The sequence below is a fragment of the Balaenoptera physalus genome (assembly GCF_965194825.1).
Source record: "Balaenoptera physalus genome assembly, chromosome: X".
NCBI lineage: Eukaryota > Metazoa > Chordata > Mammalia > Artiodactyla > Balaenopteridae > Balaenoptera > Balaenoptera physalus.
Window position 1 is genome coordinate 89,764,809 of NC_138903.1, and position 16,376 is coordinate 89,781,184.

At 42.0% G+C, this 16,376-nt stretch overlaps 1 protein-coding gene across 1 annotated transcript in view; it reads right to left on the bottom strand.

The window, feature by feature from the left end:
• The window catches only part of LOC309653168 (tRNA (uracil-5-)-methyltransferase homolog B-like), a 127,299-nt gene extending 110,945 nt beyond the window's left edge, over positions 1-16,354 (bottom strand). The window contains exons 1-8 of the mRNA XM_082447550.1: positions 11,729-16,354; positions 11,272-11,460; positions 10,114-10,276; positions 6,865-7,011; positions 6,110-6,164; positions 4,646-4,780; positions 3,734-3,833; positions 2,087-2,157 (exon numbers count right to left, since the gene is read on the bottom strand). Coding sequence (XP_082303676.1) covers positions 2,087-2,157; positions 3,734-3,833; positions 4,646-4,780; positions 6,110-6,164; positions 6,865-7,011; positions 10,114-10,196 — 591 coding nt within the window. The 5' untranslated portion in view covers positions 10,197-10,276; positions 11,272-11,460; positions 11,729-16,354. The remainder of the gene's footprint in view (positions 1-2,086; positions 2,158-3,733; positions 3,834-4,645; positions 4,781-6,109; positions 6,165-6,864; positions 7,012-10,113; positions 10,277-11,271; positions 11,461-11,728) is intronic.
• Positions 16,355-16,376: the final 22 nt, after the last annotated feature.

Genomic DNA, 16,376 nt, shown 5'->3' on the forward strand with positions numbered 1-16,376 from the left:
AGAGGGTAGAGTCAAAGTATTTTTAGAAAGGAAAACTGAACAAAATAAATAAGAAAACAAAAAAAAAAAGAAAGGAAAACTGAAAGGACATGGAGATTAATTATATGTGGCTGAGGAGGAAGTGGTAGGATTAAGACAGAGGAGTCTAAGAGGACATATGTTTCTAGTACATGTTGCTACCATTTACTAACGTGAGAAAAAAAGGGCACATTTGGAAAGGGAAGAGGGTAAATTTAGCTTAGGGCAATGGTTCTCAACCGGAGGCGACTGTGCCCCACAAGAGATATCTGGGGGCATTTTTGGTTGTCACAACTCATGGCCTCTAGGGGCAGAGGCCACGGATGCTGCTAAACATCCTCCAGTGCACCTAACAGCCCCACACAATAAATAATCATGCAACCCAAAATGTTCATAGTGCGAAGGCTGAGAAATCTGGATCTGGGCCAATGCTGATTTGAAGAGCTCCACAGGAAAACTAGGTGAGGATGTTCAGTAGCCTTTGGAACCCCACCTCCTGAAGCTCAAGATGGAGCTGGTATGCAAATGTAAGTTTAGGAGTTGTCACTTTACAGGTGCTCATTCCAATCATCAGCTATAGTGGTGTGCAATCTCCCATGAATATATTCAAAAAGAAGGCCAAGGACAGAGTCCTGGAGGACACCAACACTTATCGTGGGAAAGAAAGGGAGAAAAAGATCCCATGAGAACGACTAAGAAGTGGCCAGCGAAATAGGAGGAAAACCATCAGAGAATGGTAGCACAGAAACCAAAGACAGTGTTCCCAAGGAGGAAAATAAGAATAATAAGCAGTGCCAAAGGCAGAGAAAAGTTAAGTAAGTTAGGGGCAGAAAGTTTCCATTTAATTTGGCAAAACGGAGCTCACTGATGACTTTGGCAAGGTTAATTTCTAGGAATTGTTGGGGGCAGAAGCAAGAACCATCAGATTTTTTTTATTGAATATGTTTATGAACTGAAAGAAAAGAGCCAATAGAGGTGGAGAAAAATAGGTAAAGAAACGGGAGAAAGAGGGAATGTAACAAAGGAATAAGGGACTTGGGGAGAGAGATGAGTCCAAGATGGTGTTTCAAGGAAGAAGAATAGCCTTGGACAGGTAGAAGACTAACAGCATTTCACTGAGATAGGAGGGAAAGGAAGGGTAAGATTTCAGCGAAATTGGTAGATGGTAGGGGAAGCAGCTAAGGGAATTCTCATCTGTTGGTCTTAATTTTCCAGTGCAGAACCAGGCACAGCCATCTGTTAAGAGCAAGGGTAAAGGTGATGGGATAGGAAATTCGAGGAGAGGTAAGAGTTTAGAATAGTCACTGAAGACAATGGGAGAAGAAGCTGACAAGGGTCATGTAGGAAGATTTCTGGAGAATGATCCTATGATGGGAGCTGTGTTCTAGCCAGGAAATCTTTGAGGTCACGATGTGTCCTATGAGAAGGCACCACCCAAGTGTCAGAAAGCTGAATCATTAGGAGGATGGGTGCTGTAAGTATAAACAGGGAAAAAGTATGTCAGTTGGAAGTCCTGTTTCTTTTGCCTTTTTCTTTTAAGTTCCAGGAGGGCAGGCACCATGTTTGTTTGAGTCACCACTGGATCCCCAGCACCTAGTCCAGTGCCTGACACATAGTAGGTACTCAATAAATAGTGCGTGCATGAAATAGAGGGATACTAAAATGTCTCAGAGGCCAATCTAATGATGTAGATGCCTTACGCCCACTCCCACATCTCTCATGATATGTTTCAACCTTGTTCTGCTGAAAACACTAGCCTTCCAAATCCAGACACCTGCCACTTGCTATCCTGCCCTCATCAGTATCTCTCTGTCCTAAATTTCCCTTGTATTAAATTCCTTGGATGCTTGACATTTGCAATAATGGATGCAGTTCTCTCTCCTCCTCTCCACCCTCTCTGAAATGAAACACTAGCAATGTTCTCTCCACCGTTAAGAAGTACACTTTCAGAACAGAACCCCCCTCCCCTGTAGCACTAGAAGAGCTCTATTATTAAAATGTCAGGCATGCTGCCGTTATAGACTGCAATGCCCAGGGTCATCTTCAACCAGCCTTTGTTCCTTATTACCTGTGCCACTTGACTGTGTTTCTTGGGGATATTTTTCAGATGGTTAGACCGCACACAGACCATGTTCCTGTCTATGGAAAGAAAAAGAATTTGATTTACATGGTTTTCTTCCTAAAAGATTATTTAGAATAAAATGTCTAGCAACTCAAATCCCCTAATCCAAAGAGGCATATGCAAATATGAAGAAGCAAAGTACCTAATTCATGCTCAAGGCCATTTTTCAGAGAAAACCTGTTTCCTGGTCTGGCCATTAAAAAGCTTATTCTTAATGGAGCTAGTCCGCAATATTTTCTCTCATGCCACAAATGTGCGATATGATAATGTCTGCTTTCTGTTCAGATTTTAAGAGGGAAGTAAAATGTAATGGGTTTTGTTTTTCTGTTAGTGAATAACAGAACACTGACGTCATATACTCATTTAATTCAACACACAGGGGAAAAAAAGAAAGCCAAGTGCCTACCCTAATGAACTGTAGTTTAAGGCATATGGACATTAAACAGTGTGACTAATATAAAATGATGGTGTTTCAAGTGGATTTATTGAAAATGGGCAAATGGTAAGTTCAGGAATGGAATCTGGGAATGGATACTGGAATTAAGTCTCAGAAATATGCCACTGTGATTTCTCTCACCAGCACTCACCTCCCCTACCAGTTCTTTTAAGGCAGATTTATCACAGAAAGCTCTGAATTTTCAGGGATATGGGGATGTGAAATAGAAAGGGCATGTCTCTAATAAGCAGGAGACTGCTCCCAGTACAGAAAGTAACATAAAATGATAACAACAATGATGACGATGTTGACAACAATGATGATAATGAGAGAGCAGCAGCACCAGCATCAATATTTATGAAGTGCTTACTAGGCCTCAGGCATATGGCTTTTAGAGGAAGAAAGCTGGGGGGCGGGGAGGTTGATTCCTAGCCCTATAATACAATGACTACTCACCAAAAAGTATCCCCAATTAACCTTATTTTTTTAATGCCTTTTTTTAAATTGAAGTATAGTTGATTTACAATGTTGTGTTACTTTCAGGTGTACAGCATAGTGATTCAGTTATACATATCCATATATACATATCTATATCTATATATTCTTTCTTAGATTTTCCTTTATAGGTTATTACAAAATATTGAGTATAGTTCCCTGTGCTATACAGTAGGCCCTTGTTGGTCATCTATTTTATATATAGTAGTGTGTATATGTTAATCCCAAACTCCTAATTTATCCCTCCCCCACTTCCCCCTTTGGTAACCATAAGTTTGTTTTCTTTGTCTGTGGGTCTATTTCTGGTTTGCAAGTAAGTTCATTTGTATCATTTTTTTTGATTCCACATATAAACGATATGATATTTGTTTTTCTCTGTCTGGCTTACCTCACTTAATATGATAATCCCTAGGTCCACATTGCTGCAAATGGCATTATTTCATTTTTTGTAGCTGAGTAATATTCCATTGTGTATATATATACCACATCTCCAATTAACCTTGTGATCATGCTCTGCATCAAAGGCTTCCAATTCAACTTTCTCCTTTAAAGCCACCATATTTCCCACTCCTCTCCACTCCCACAGACACTGTTCTCTGCACCCTCCCCTTTCCTCTCAGTTTTTGGTTTGTTATTTCTACTAGTCACAGCCTTCGACTGACCTCTCCAAGTTCCCAGGTAGTATCCCACAGTCTTTGGATTGCCATCTGGACCTCGGTTCACAGAGAAGGTGGACTTATTTCGGTAGCCATTGATGACAGGCTGGAGAAGGCAGAAGGATAGGAAAGGGACAACAGGTCAAATAAAACCAAGGAGGACAACAATACAAAGAATGAAAGAATGTTCTCTGGATGAGAAAAAATAAATGATGCTTGCTTGGAAGGTATGGCATAGGTGAAATTCCATGACTGAGAAGATCAAGACACTCCATAGACACTCCATAGGAGAAAGGAGTTCCAATCTTGCCATAAAGCAGGAGTCAGAAAACTTTTTCAATAAAGGGCCAGACAGTAAATCATTTTAGGCTTTGCAGGCCATACGGTCCCTGTCACAACTATTCAACTCTGCCACTGTAGTGCAAAAGTAGCCATAGACAATCCATAAACAAGTGAGCTCAGCTGTGTGCCAATAAAACTTTATTTACAAAGTCGAGCAGCAGAGCAGATGTGGCCTCAGGGCCATAGTTTGCCAACCTCTGCCACAAATTAAATTCTGCCTTTCTGAGGCCTCATTAGAAGTTTTCCAAAGTCTGGAATCTTTCTAAGGAGGCAGTAGTGTACTGGTTGAGAAAGTGGGCTCTGCATCAGATCAACTTGAGTGTAAACCTTAGCTCTGGCACTTTCTAGATGTGTGTCCTTGGTCGAATCACTTAATCTCTCTGAGCCTCAAGTATTCATCTGTAAAATGACACTGTCTATCCCTCAGTGTGACTGTAAATAGTAAACAAGACAATGACACATGTTACTCGCTTAGTATAGGGCCTGGTCCCCAGCAAGTGCCTGGTTAAGTATTGGCTGATAGTATTAGCTATTAAGGAGACTTGGTAGATAAAGGATAGGGAAGTAGGGGCTTACAGAAGGTATAATAGGATGGAGGAAACAACAGAGCCCCTCAGATCTGGGTGCAGCTGTTGTCACATTGACTCCATTGAGCATCTGTAGGTAAGATTCTAGTCTCTGTAAAATTTTCTTCTGAGCTTCAAATTTCACCTGCAAAAGAATATAAGCAGTGAAACAAAAGACTTCTGCAGTATCACCTCAAAGTATAGAAAACAAACAGGATAAGAGAAGGTTGTCCCACGGATTCTTGGGTCACGGTTTCAGCAGATAAGGAACTCAGAATGATGGAACAGCAACAGACCTAATGAGGTACCTGGAAAAGGTCAAGTGAGCTCTTATGTAAGCTCACCATTTCATCTGACCTTTCAGACTGAACATTCCAGCTACATGTTAGTGCTGTCCAGTAGAACTTGCTGTGATAATGGAAATGTTCTCTATTGGTGTTATGTTCTGTGTAATAAGGCAGCCTACACTAGCTACAGGTGGCTACTGAGCACTTGAAATGTGACTTGTGACTGAGGAAACGAATTTTTAATTTTATTTCATTTTAATTAACAGTCGGGTCTGCTATCACGTGACACAAGCATTCCTACACCATACTATGCAAAATTACTCAAAAGAAATCACAGGGCTCATGGGACAATGGGGTTGGGCACACACATTCCAAAAATTTATCAGTAACACACACAAAAAAGGTAGGAAATTAATAAAAATAGCAAAGTTTTGCACATGTTAAATGGCTAAGCAATGTATAAACACTACAATAAGGATGGCTCATTACCCCGACAAAGACCTGAAACTTGCTTGTGGAAGTGGCTGTCCACTTATGAGTTATCGTGAGGTGGTGAAAGGAGGGTTATGGGGGTGGAACAGAAAGTTCTCACAACAGATGTGAATGGGTGTGGCTCATACCACACTCAGTGATCTGAGGGAGCTGGGAGATGTGTGAGGTGTGTGTGGGTGTTCATTTTACAAATTCTTACCCAGCTCAGTTCGGCCGGGTACAGATCCCCTTTCATCTCATGTTTCTTGTGGACAAAATCACTCCTAAGCAAATATGAAATCTGCATTTTGTTCAAATTGTTCCCTAATACATCAATCTGTTGGAACAAATTTTCATTTTCAAAACAAGCATTAGAGCAGAATTGGCTGTATTTAAATTTAAATAGCCACATGTAGCTAGTGGCTAGCGTGTTGGAAAGTGCAGCTATATATGAAGCAGCAACAGCACTTGCTACTCACACACAGAGAGCTATAAGAATAACCCAAAAAAAAAGCAAGGAAGAAAGGAAACAGGCATTCGGATATAAGGCTCTAGAGTTTGGAAGACACAACTGGCCTAAAGTGAAAATTTCAGAGTCATTAGCATATTGAGTTTAAGGACACGTTGGGGCATCTGGGTAAACCTGTCCAGCCAAGCTTCCTACAAGTCTACCACCTGATAGAATGGAGGAGTGAAGACTTAAGCTGGGTACCTACCTTGAGCTGTTCTTCATAGCTCAGCCTCCAGAGTGGCGTCACAACATCAGCCAGCCTTGAATAAAATAAGTCAGGCACCACATTCATTATCTAAATATGTACTGAGCACCTACTACGCATAAGTACTTCCTGCCACCATTTGCTCTGGCATTTTACTTATCATTCAGAAGACCTAACTCTCAGGCCCCTGAGGAGATGGAGTCTGGGAGAAGAGCCCATTCTGGTGCTGTCTACTTAACAAAGCCGAACAGATGGGCAAACCTAATATAAGAAAAATCCAGATTTATCAGGAGGTAATTAATCATATTACAAAAAGGCTTCACTGTTGGGTTCCTTTAAATAGCTCACCTCCCTAACACTTTTAAAATATAATTTGATTTAGAAAATACAGTTGTTGCATAAAATGAGGTATATTTGTGTTTGCATGGTTGCTGTGGGACTATTCATTTCTAATTCATCTCATCTCTAAGTCCCTGGCTTTCAGTATACCTGTCCTGGACCTTTTGAGACACAAGGTCCCAGTTTAATATTCTCTTTCTGCCAAAAACACACATAAAGGCAAGGAGAACATTTTCTGCAATCACAAAGCATTTCCACCAACATTCCTTAGATGTCTTAAGTTTGCCCTGGGTATCCTACCTGAGGGGCCCCCCTGAATCCCTGCATATGCCACATTGTACGTCAGGCATACAGAATTTCAGTAGGCCCAGAGATTCAGATTTGTTAAGGGGAAGGGATATCACCCAGGGCCTTACCTTTCCTGCCAGGAATCATCTAGTGGTCCAAGATGTCTTGGTTTCTTCTGACTTTTCTGTCTTCTTTGACACTTCTTGGCTATCATGTGGGTGAAGTTTCCCTTACATGATGAGCCCAAAAAGAGTTGTGACCAACCTGGAGGTTTTCTGGCACGCCAGGGGAGCAAATAATAATAGCATCTACCTTATAGAGTGGTTGCAAGAGTTAAATAAAGGATAATAAAAAGCACTTAGCATGGTGCTGGGAAAACTGGACAGCTACATGTAAAAGAATGAAATTAGAACACTCCCTAACACCATACACAAAAATAAACTCAAAATGGATTAAAGACTTAAATGTAAGGCCAGACACTAAAACTCTTAGAGGAAAACATAGGCAGAACACTCTATGACATAAATCACAGCAAGATCCCTTTTGACCCACCTCCTAGAGAAATGGAAATAAAAAACAAAAAATAAAAATAAACAAATGCTACCTAATGAAACTTAAAAGCTTTTGCACAGCAAAGGAAACCATAAACAAGATGAAAAGACAACCCTCAGAATGGGAGAAAATATTTGCAAACGAAGCAACTGACAGAGGATTAATCTCTAAAATATACAATCAGCTCATGCAGCTCAATATCAAAAAAACAAACAACCCAATCCAAAAATGGGCAGAAGACCTAAATAGACATTTCTCCAAAGAAGATATACAGATTGCCAACAAACACATGAAAGAATGCTCAACAGCACTAATCCTTAGAGAAACGCAAATCAAAACTACAATGAGGTATCACCTCACACCAGTCAGAATGGCCATCATCAAAAAATCTAGAAATAATAAATGCTGGAGAGGGTGTGGAGAAAAGGGAACCCTCCTGCACTGTTGGTGGGAATGTAAATTGATACAGCCACTCTGGAGAACAGTATGGAGGTTCCTTAAAAAACTAAAAATAGAACTACCATATGACCCAGCAATCCCACTACTGAGCATATACCCTGAGAAAACCATAATTCAAAAAGAGTCATGTACCAAAATGTTCATTGCAGCTCTATTTACAATAGCCAGGACATGGAAGCCACCTAAGTGTCCATCAACAGATGAATGGATAAAGAAGATGTGGCACATATATACAATGGAATATTACTCAGCCATAAAAAGAAACGAAATTGGGTCATTTGTACTGAGGTGGATGGAGTTAGAGTCTGTCATACAGAGTGAAGTAAATCAGAAAGAGAAAAACAAATACCGTATGCTAACACATATATATGGAATCTAAAGAAAAAGAAAAAGAAAAAAAAATGGTCAGAAAAACCTAGGGGCAAGATGGGAATAAAGATGCAGACCTACTAGAGAATTGACTTGAGGATACGGGGAGGGGGAAGGGTAAGCTGCGATAAAGTGAGAGAGTGGCATGGACATATATACACTACCAAAGGTAAAATAGATAGCTAGTGGGAAGCAGCCGCATAGCACAGGGAGATCAGCTCGGTGCTTTGTGACCCCCTAGAGGGGTGGGATAGGGAGGGTGGGAGGGAGACGAAAGAGGGAGGAGAAATGGGGATATATGTATATGTATAGCTGATTCACTTTGTTATAAAGCAGAAACTAACACAACATTGTGAAGCAATTATACTCCAATAAAGATGTTAAAAAAAAAGCACTTAGCAGAAGATTAAATAGACATGATGTTTGTAAAGCTCTGAGCAGTGTCCAATGCCTGGGAAAAACTCAGTACGTGTTAATTACAACTGTCATGATGTTTAAAGACAGTATGGGACTGATTGGGGGTGGCAATATTAAAGGAAGGGAGCAGGGGGAAGGAATAGTGGGAGTAACTATGAGTCAAAAGCTGGAAGAGTTAGAACAGGTGAAGGGCCTCACTTTGGAAAGAGGAAGGAACCCCTCTTCCTCCAACACAGGACTCTCTGTTGTCGCCTATTTACCTAATGGTGCCTGATCATTGATGTTTAACTATTTTGAGTACCAAGGACACATGAATGGACTTGGCCAGACACCTCACCGATCTGCCATGAAATTACCTTTTTGCCCTTGCCCTCTACCTTGGATTTCATCCCAATGTTAAGTCATACCTTAATTCAGAATGAAATACATTTCAAGTCCAATGTATGGAATAGGTTTATTAACAAAGATTCTTCCATGGGGGATTCCCTGGTGGCGCGGTGGTTGAGAATCTGCCTGCCAGTGCAGGGGACACTGGTTCGAGCCCTGGTCTGGGAAGATCCCACATGCCGCGGAGCAACTGAGCCCGTAAGCCACAACTACTGAGCCTGCGCGTCTGGAGCCTGTGCTCCACAAGAGAGGCCACGACAGTGAGAGGCCCGCGCATCGCAATGAAGAGTGGCCCCCACTCGCCACAACTAGAGAAAGCCCTAGCCCAGAAACGAAGACCCAACACAGCCAAAAATAAAAATAAATAAATTTATTAAAAAAAAAAAGATTCTTCCGTGGACTCAATGCAACCAAAAATAAATAAATAAATTTATTTTTATTTATTTATTTTTTTAAAGAAATTCACGTTCTTTTATTTATTTATTTATTTATTTATTTATGACTGTATTGGGTCTTCGTTTCTGTGCGAGGGCTTTCTCTAGTTGTGGCAAGTGGGGACCACTCTTCATCGCGGTGCGCAGGCCTCCCACCATCGCGGCCTCTCCTGTTGCGGAGCACAGGCTCCAGACGCGCAGGCTCAGCAATTGTGGCTCACGGGCCCAGTTGCTCCGTGGCATGTGGGATCTTCCCAGACCAGGGCTCGAACCCGTGTCCCCTGCATTGGCAGGCAGACTCTCAACCACTGCGCCACCAGGGAAGCCCCAAATTTATTTTAAAAATTAAAATTTTAAAAATTAAAAAGATTCTTCCATGGCTCCCTCTATTACTGTGAAATTAGTTTGCGTGATCACTACCTAATTTAGAGGACGCTGACATGGGTGCTGCAATATTTAGCCCATACAGTATTTTGTATGTTTACAAAGTACTAAAGAAAGTAACTGTCATAGCTTGGAAGCGTTTTGAGGATTTCAAATTTCTAACAGAATAAATTTAAGCTGGCCCAGAGTTCAGGTGTTAACAATAACACAGTCCACCCAGCTCCCAGGAAGGGACAAGTCATTAAGAACGTGGGCTCTGGGGCCACGTTCTAATCCCAGCTCTTCTTCTCACTAGCTCTGTGACTCTGGGCAAGTTACCTAAGTGTTATGAATCTCAGTGTCACCTTCTATAAAAATAGGACTGGTAACACCTACCTTTCAGGGTTGTGGTAAGAATTAAATGAGCTCACATACAGGAAGCACTCAGGTCTGTGCCTAACACAGCAGCTGTTCAACATGTGTCACTGCCCTGCCTCAGGCTCTGATTTGAAGTGTGTCACTTGACTTCTTTGTGCCTCAATGTGTCCAACCTGTAAACCTGGTGAGATATAATAATGCATGCGAGTGCTGTGAGGGTAAGAACAATTATGTGGAAACTTAAAACAAACAACACACACACGCAAACTCTCCTAACCTCAGTGCCTGCTGGAGTGTGGTGAACTTAAGGCCCACTCAGGACCACCTGTTAATACTACCAAATGTGTGACCTGTGGTAGACCTTTTTCCAAGGTGAGACAAATGTATATATTTGATATAAGGAAAAGCAAAACCAGAGAAAGGAAGTGAGCGAAGGGGCAGGAGACAAAGAATAAAGAATGGTATGGAGAGGGGCACTGAGGAGGCCCACACTACAGGGGGAGAGAGTGGTACTCTTCCAGGAAAGGGGCCCTGTCCCTCCAGCTGGCAGGGAAGGAAGAAGGAAACTGCAGGCCCACTGGGGGTTGGCAGAGGGACAGGGGAGCTGAGGAGTTTGAGGACAGCTATCTCTATCCCATGACATTTAGACTTTTTGTGAGTGTGGGCCCTCTCCCTGGTGACTGCCACCATGACTGTGCTCCACTTGCCCTGTACCCCTTGTCCTTCTATGTTTCTCCAAATGGGCAGATATAGTCTACAATAGGGCTCTACTATTTCAGGGTGCCAACCAGACATCTCTCCTGGTAAAGAGCCTCTCATCATACTTAGTAATTTCTCAAGTGAAATATAGTTTTCAAGGCAGTACAGTAATACCAGTCAAAGTGAGTTATATTTTGTTTTTATAGTGTTTCCTGTTTTAAATAAATGCTTGGGTTTAAAAAAAAAAAAAAAGAATGTGACAACTGCTCTATTTCTGCCTCAGGAATTGATCAGAAAGACACCCAAGGTCCAGAGCTGCCAGAGAGGAAGCTATACTAACTCTCTAGGACTGAATAGCTAACCAGCCTGAAATGCTCAGAGAGGTTCAAAGCAGAGACTATGTAGTAGGTTTAATCCTCACAGAGCCAAGGATCTCCTTGGAGCAAATGTTCACCCACGGAAAAGGATCCTGCTTACACTCTCCGTTTACCCTTCTTGCAGCTAGCCTGGCCCCAGATATGGTTCCTGGCTAAACCAGACGGACAGATGGGTACTGCTGCGTCCTGACTGCAGCCCACGTGCAGTCAGGTCCTTCCTTCCCCCACCAGACCCCCTTCACCAGCCCTTCCATCCCTCTCTTCTTTGGGCAAGTTCTGCCCACCGTGTCTGTAAGAAGGGTAACGAGGAAGAGACACTAGGAAAGGCTACCACTGAACTTGGGCGGACTGCAGGGCCAGAAGAGCCGGCAAGGGGAAGCAGGGGGAGGTCAGAACACAGGCGGACGCAGAGCTGGATGCGACCACGTGCAGCCAGCGTCCGGTCGTCCCCTCCCCCACCTCGCCTGCCTTCCCAGGGGGCAGCTTGGCGCAGTAAGCAGTCTTCTCTACTGCAGGGGATAAATCGGGTTTTCGGACACTCCACGTACCCCTCTTACCTTCGTAACCTATAAATCTTCTTACAAACCGGAGGCGGTTAACGAAAAAATCAGCTAAGGGCCCTCATCGCAGCCTCTGGGGAGAGTCACTTCCTGGTGCGTCCAGCGCCTCTACTCCCGGGACAGACGCGGCGGGACGCTGGGCTCCCCCCGGGCGCCGGCTGGCCCGACACCGGGCAGCTGGTCTCGGGAGCCCTTCCCCCGACTTTGTCCGGGCGCTTCTCTAGAAATCTTCAGCCAAAGCACTCGTTGCGCTAAGGCCCGGCGCCTTCCCCACCCCCGCGACCCCTCTGCGCGACCCCGCCCCCTGCCTGCTCTCCTCACCCTCCCATTGGTGGATCTGGATAAATCTCCTAAATCACTTAGAAATTCTCAATACTGTATCGTAAACAGCGCTACCTCTATAGGGGTAGCCTACAACCAGAAGAATAGTTTTCTGGGTGGTCACCCTAGAGGGGTGGGATAGGGAGGGTGGGAGGGAGGGAGATGCAAGAGGGAAGAGATATGGGAACATATGTATATGTATAACTGATTTACTTCGTTATAAAGCAGAAACTAACACACCATTGTAAAGCAATTATACTCCAATAAAGATGTTACAAAAAAAAAAAAAGAATAGTTTTCTAATGGTAGAATTGCAGGCATCAGATCCATAATGGATTGGAAGATTGGGAGATGAAGAGAGGGGTGGCTTCCTCAAATCGCAGTGTTGAAAGATGCACACGTATGTGCTGTAAAAAACTTACTTTAACAGAATAAAATTTACAGCAAAGTGAATCTACATTTTATGACGCTCGATTTGTATGCTTAATAGTAATTGGGCTTAAATGGAAAGCACTTTACAGTCAACATTTCAGTTATTTATTCAAAGCATAATATGCCTATTATGTGCAAGGCAATGCATTAACCCTAGTGAGTACAGCAGTAAGTTAAACAAGGACCAGTAACTCACATAACAGCAAACATTGTCAGCCTGACCAAGGTTCAAAGCACAGATCTGCCACTTATAAGCTGTGTGAATTTGGGCCAGTTACTTAATTGCTCAGTGCCTCATTTTTCTCATCTGAAAAAATGTCCATAACAATTGTACCTACCTCACTGGGTTTTGATAAAGATTAAAGAAGTTAATACATGCAAAGTGCTTAGAATAGAGTAAGCACACACTCAATAAATGTTAGCTATTATCATTCAAAAATAATTGTATATACTGTGTGTATATATACACACACTGCATATATACCTTTTTTTTAAAAAAGAGATCTTTATACGATGTGTAAAATAAATAAGCTACAAGGATATATTGTACAACACAGGGAATACACCCAATATTTTATAATAACTTTAAATGGAGTATAATCTATAAGCGTTTTGAATCACTATGTTGTACACCTGAAACTAATAGAGTATTATACATCAACTATACCCTAATGAAAAAAAATTTTTTTAATCCACTAAAAAAAAGAAAAGAAGAGAGGTCTTTGCTTCCCATTCTAAAGACTTGAGCAGGTAAGTGCTTGACTCAAATTGTGGCCTTCCTAACTGCTCTAATGGCTCTTGAGCAAAATTGGAGTGCAAACCACTGCTTCAGGTTTCTAGGCCTGCACTGGGCTAGCAAGTGAAACCAGGCCAGAGAGTGTGCTTTTGGGTCTCTTCTCCCTTTCTCTCCTCTTAATCCCCTCTTATTCAGAAAGCCAGCTCTACTCCTTTCCTCACCTCCTCTTCCCCTTTCTTCTCCTTCCCATGCCCTTCTGCTCCTTTATCATTTCTCATCTTGGCATCTTTTGTTGTGCCTAGCCCAGAGACAGGTGCCCAACAGGAGCTCGATAAATATTTGATGAATTGAATTGAATCCCACCTTGTCTACTGAAAGGAAAAGGGCATATCTTCTCTCACCCCCACCCTCACCTGCTCTGAGCATCCAAGCGAACTCACTTAAAGCAGGTCTGTCATTTGAGAAGGCAGACCCTGAGGGGTGACGAGAGAAAAGAGATTAAGGAAGCTATAATGTAATTATTTAGGCTTAACACTTCTATATATGTTTAATCTGATAAACCATGTTCTTCTCTACAAGTGAAATCATTACATTTGTAAGAGGGGAAAAATATCCCATATTATAGAAAAGGTTAGACTCTTCAACAGGAAAGTCAATAAGTGAACATGTCATAGGTGATAAGAAATATTGTTGAATTAAATAAGAGCCAAAACCAAGATAACCTTTGCTTAACTTTGTTACCAGCAAACCAAATCACCACAAAGTGAAATCTCTAGAAATTTGTCAAATATTCTCATTTCGGACCAAAGAAAGGATTTCTGAGAGGCTACAGCATTAGCTCTCAGAAATAACATGTATTAAAATCACTTGGAAAAATAAATAAACAAATAAAATCACTTGGCAGTTAGGGCTGATTTGGTTCCATTAGCCATGTTCTTCAGGTGTGCTTCCTAGGCCTTTAGGCCTGTGTTAGAGGCCATGAGGGATAGACATAGCCCGCGCCCTCGAGAGTATGTGACCTGATGGAAAGACAAGGCTCACAAAGTCAGAATACATAACCATGGGCTTTGGTAATTCTAGAAAAGCAGAGGATCTTCTTGGTAGTCAAGGAAGGAAGAGAATGAGAATTGAATTAATGCATAGAATTTTAATCACCTGAGAGGAGGTGGGGGCTGCAGCATGAAAAGAGGAATGAGCAAAATATATGTCCGAGGCCCAGGAGGAGGCAGGTCCGGCTGGAAGGGACTGTGGTGCCGAAGTGAGTGGAGATCAATAGGTCCAGGAAGATAAAGGGCCTGGAGCCATTCCTACTGTATTTTTATACTTTTTGGCAGCATTAAACATTTTTATTAAATAGAAAAAAAAAAAAGAAGGGCCTGGAGTTGTAGTGCTGGGATGAGGGGTTTGATCTAGTTCCCTTAACAACAGGCAGCTAGTGAAGAGTTTTTCATGAAATGTTTCTGGAAGTGAACTTTAGCAGCTGTGTGTAGGATGGATTTTAGGGTGTAGTGACTTGGAAGCTGAGGGAGACTGCTATAGTCATCCAGATGGAAGGTGCTGAGTCTCTGTACTAAGGCAGGCTACACTGCACTTTGCAAGAGTTTCTCAAAATGTGCACAGGGGCCTGTGTGCAACGTAATCATCTGGGGTGATTGTAACACATGCAGGTTCCTGAGCCCCACCCCACACTTACAGAATCAAAATCCAAGGGGGGTAGGGCCCAAGAATATCTGGGTTTTTAACAAGCACCCCAGTGATGCCTGTGAAAATTTGAGCCCTACTACCAGGCATCAACTCAAATTCCAGATGAATTAGTTGAAGGTCAAAAAAAAATCAAATCATAAAAGCCCTAAAATAAAATATAGATGATTATACATCTGAAATTTGGAGGCAGGAGAACTTTAGCAGTGGGAAAAAACCACCACATACGTAGATTTTACTACATAAATCTGAAAAACTTCTATATGATAAAAATATAATTAAATTCAATCATAAACAAACAGAAAAATATGTACGACTATGGCAAAAGGTCATTTTCTTTATTGTATAAAGAGCTATATAAACTGATAAGAAAAACCCGATGACCACAATAGAGACCTTGGCAAAGGCACGGAGAGGTAATTTGCAGGAAAAGAAATATAACTGGTCAAAAAATGCTTTGTTCTACCTCACTAATAATGACAGAACATGCAAACTATATATCAAGTAGATAATACTATTTTATCTATAAAATTGATGAAGATTTAAAAAAGAACTGATATTCCTCAAAGTAGACCATGGACAGTGAGGCAGATGCTCTCATGCATTGCTGGTGGGATTGTAAATTGATACAAACTTCCTGGAAAGCAATTAGAATCCAGAGCCTTTAAAAATTTTATACTATTTGCCCCAGAAATTCCACCTCTAGGCATCTATTCTAAAGAAATAGAGATGTGAACAAAGATATATGCCCAGAGGCTCTCAAAGTTAAAAATAAGAAACCATCTTCAAGGTCCAACATTAGAAAAATAGGGAATGGTTACGTAAAATATGGTCTGTCCATAGACTATTAGAGAGACACTAAAAATTATGCTCATAGTATGGTGTTAGAAGTCAGGATGGCATTACCTTTCTGGTGCAGGGAGTGGCTGGCAGGGGCTATGAGGAGGCTTCTGAGGTGCTGGTAGTATTCTATTTCTTCATCTGGGTGCTGGTTATAAAGATGTATTCACTTTGTGAAAATTCATTGTTATACTCTTCATATGTGTGCTTTTCTGTATGTGTTATACTTCAATAAAAAATTTAGCTTAGGGCTTCCCTGGTGGCGCAGTGGTTAAGAATCCGCCTGCCAATGCAGAGGACACGAGTTCAAGCCCTGCTCCAGAAGATCCCACATGCAGCAGAGCAACTAAGCCCGTGCTCCGCAACTACTGAGCCTGCACTCTAGAGCCCGCGAGCCACAACTACTGAGCCCGAGTGCCACAACTACTGAAGCCCACGCACCTAGAGCCCGTGCTCTGCAACAAGAGAAGCCACCCAATGAGAAGCCCACCACCGCAACTAAGAGTAGCCCCCGCTCACTGCAACTAAAGAAAAGCCTGCGCGCAGCAACAAAGACACAACGCAGCCAAAAATTTAAAAAATAATTAATTAATTAAAAAAAATTTTTAACTTAAA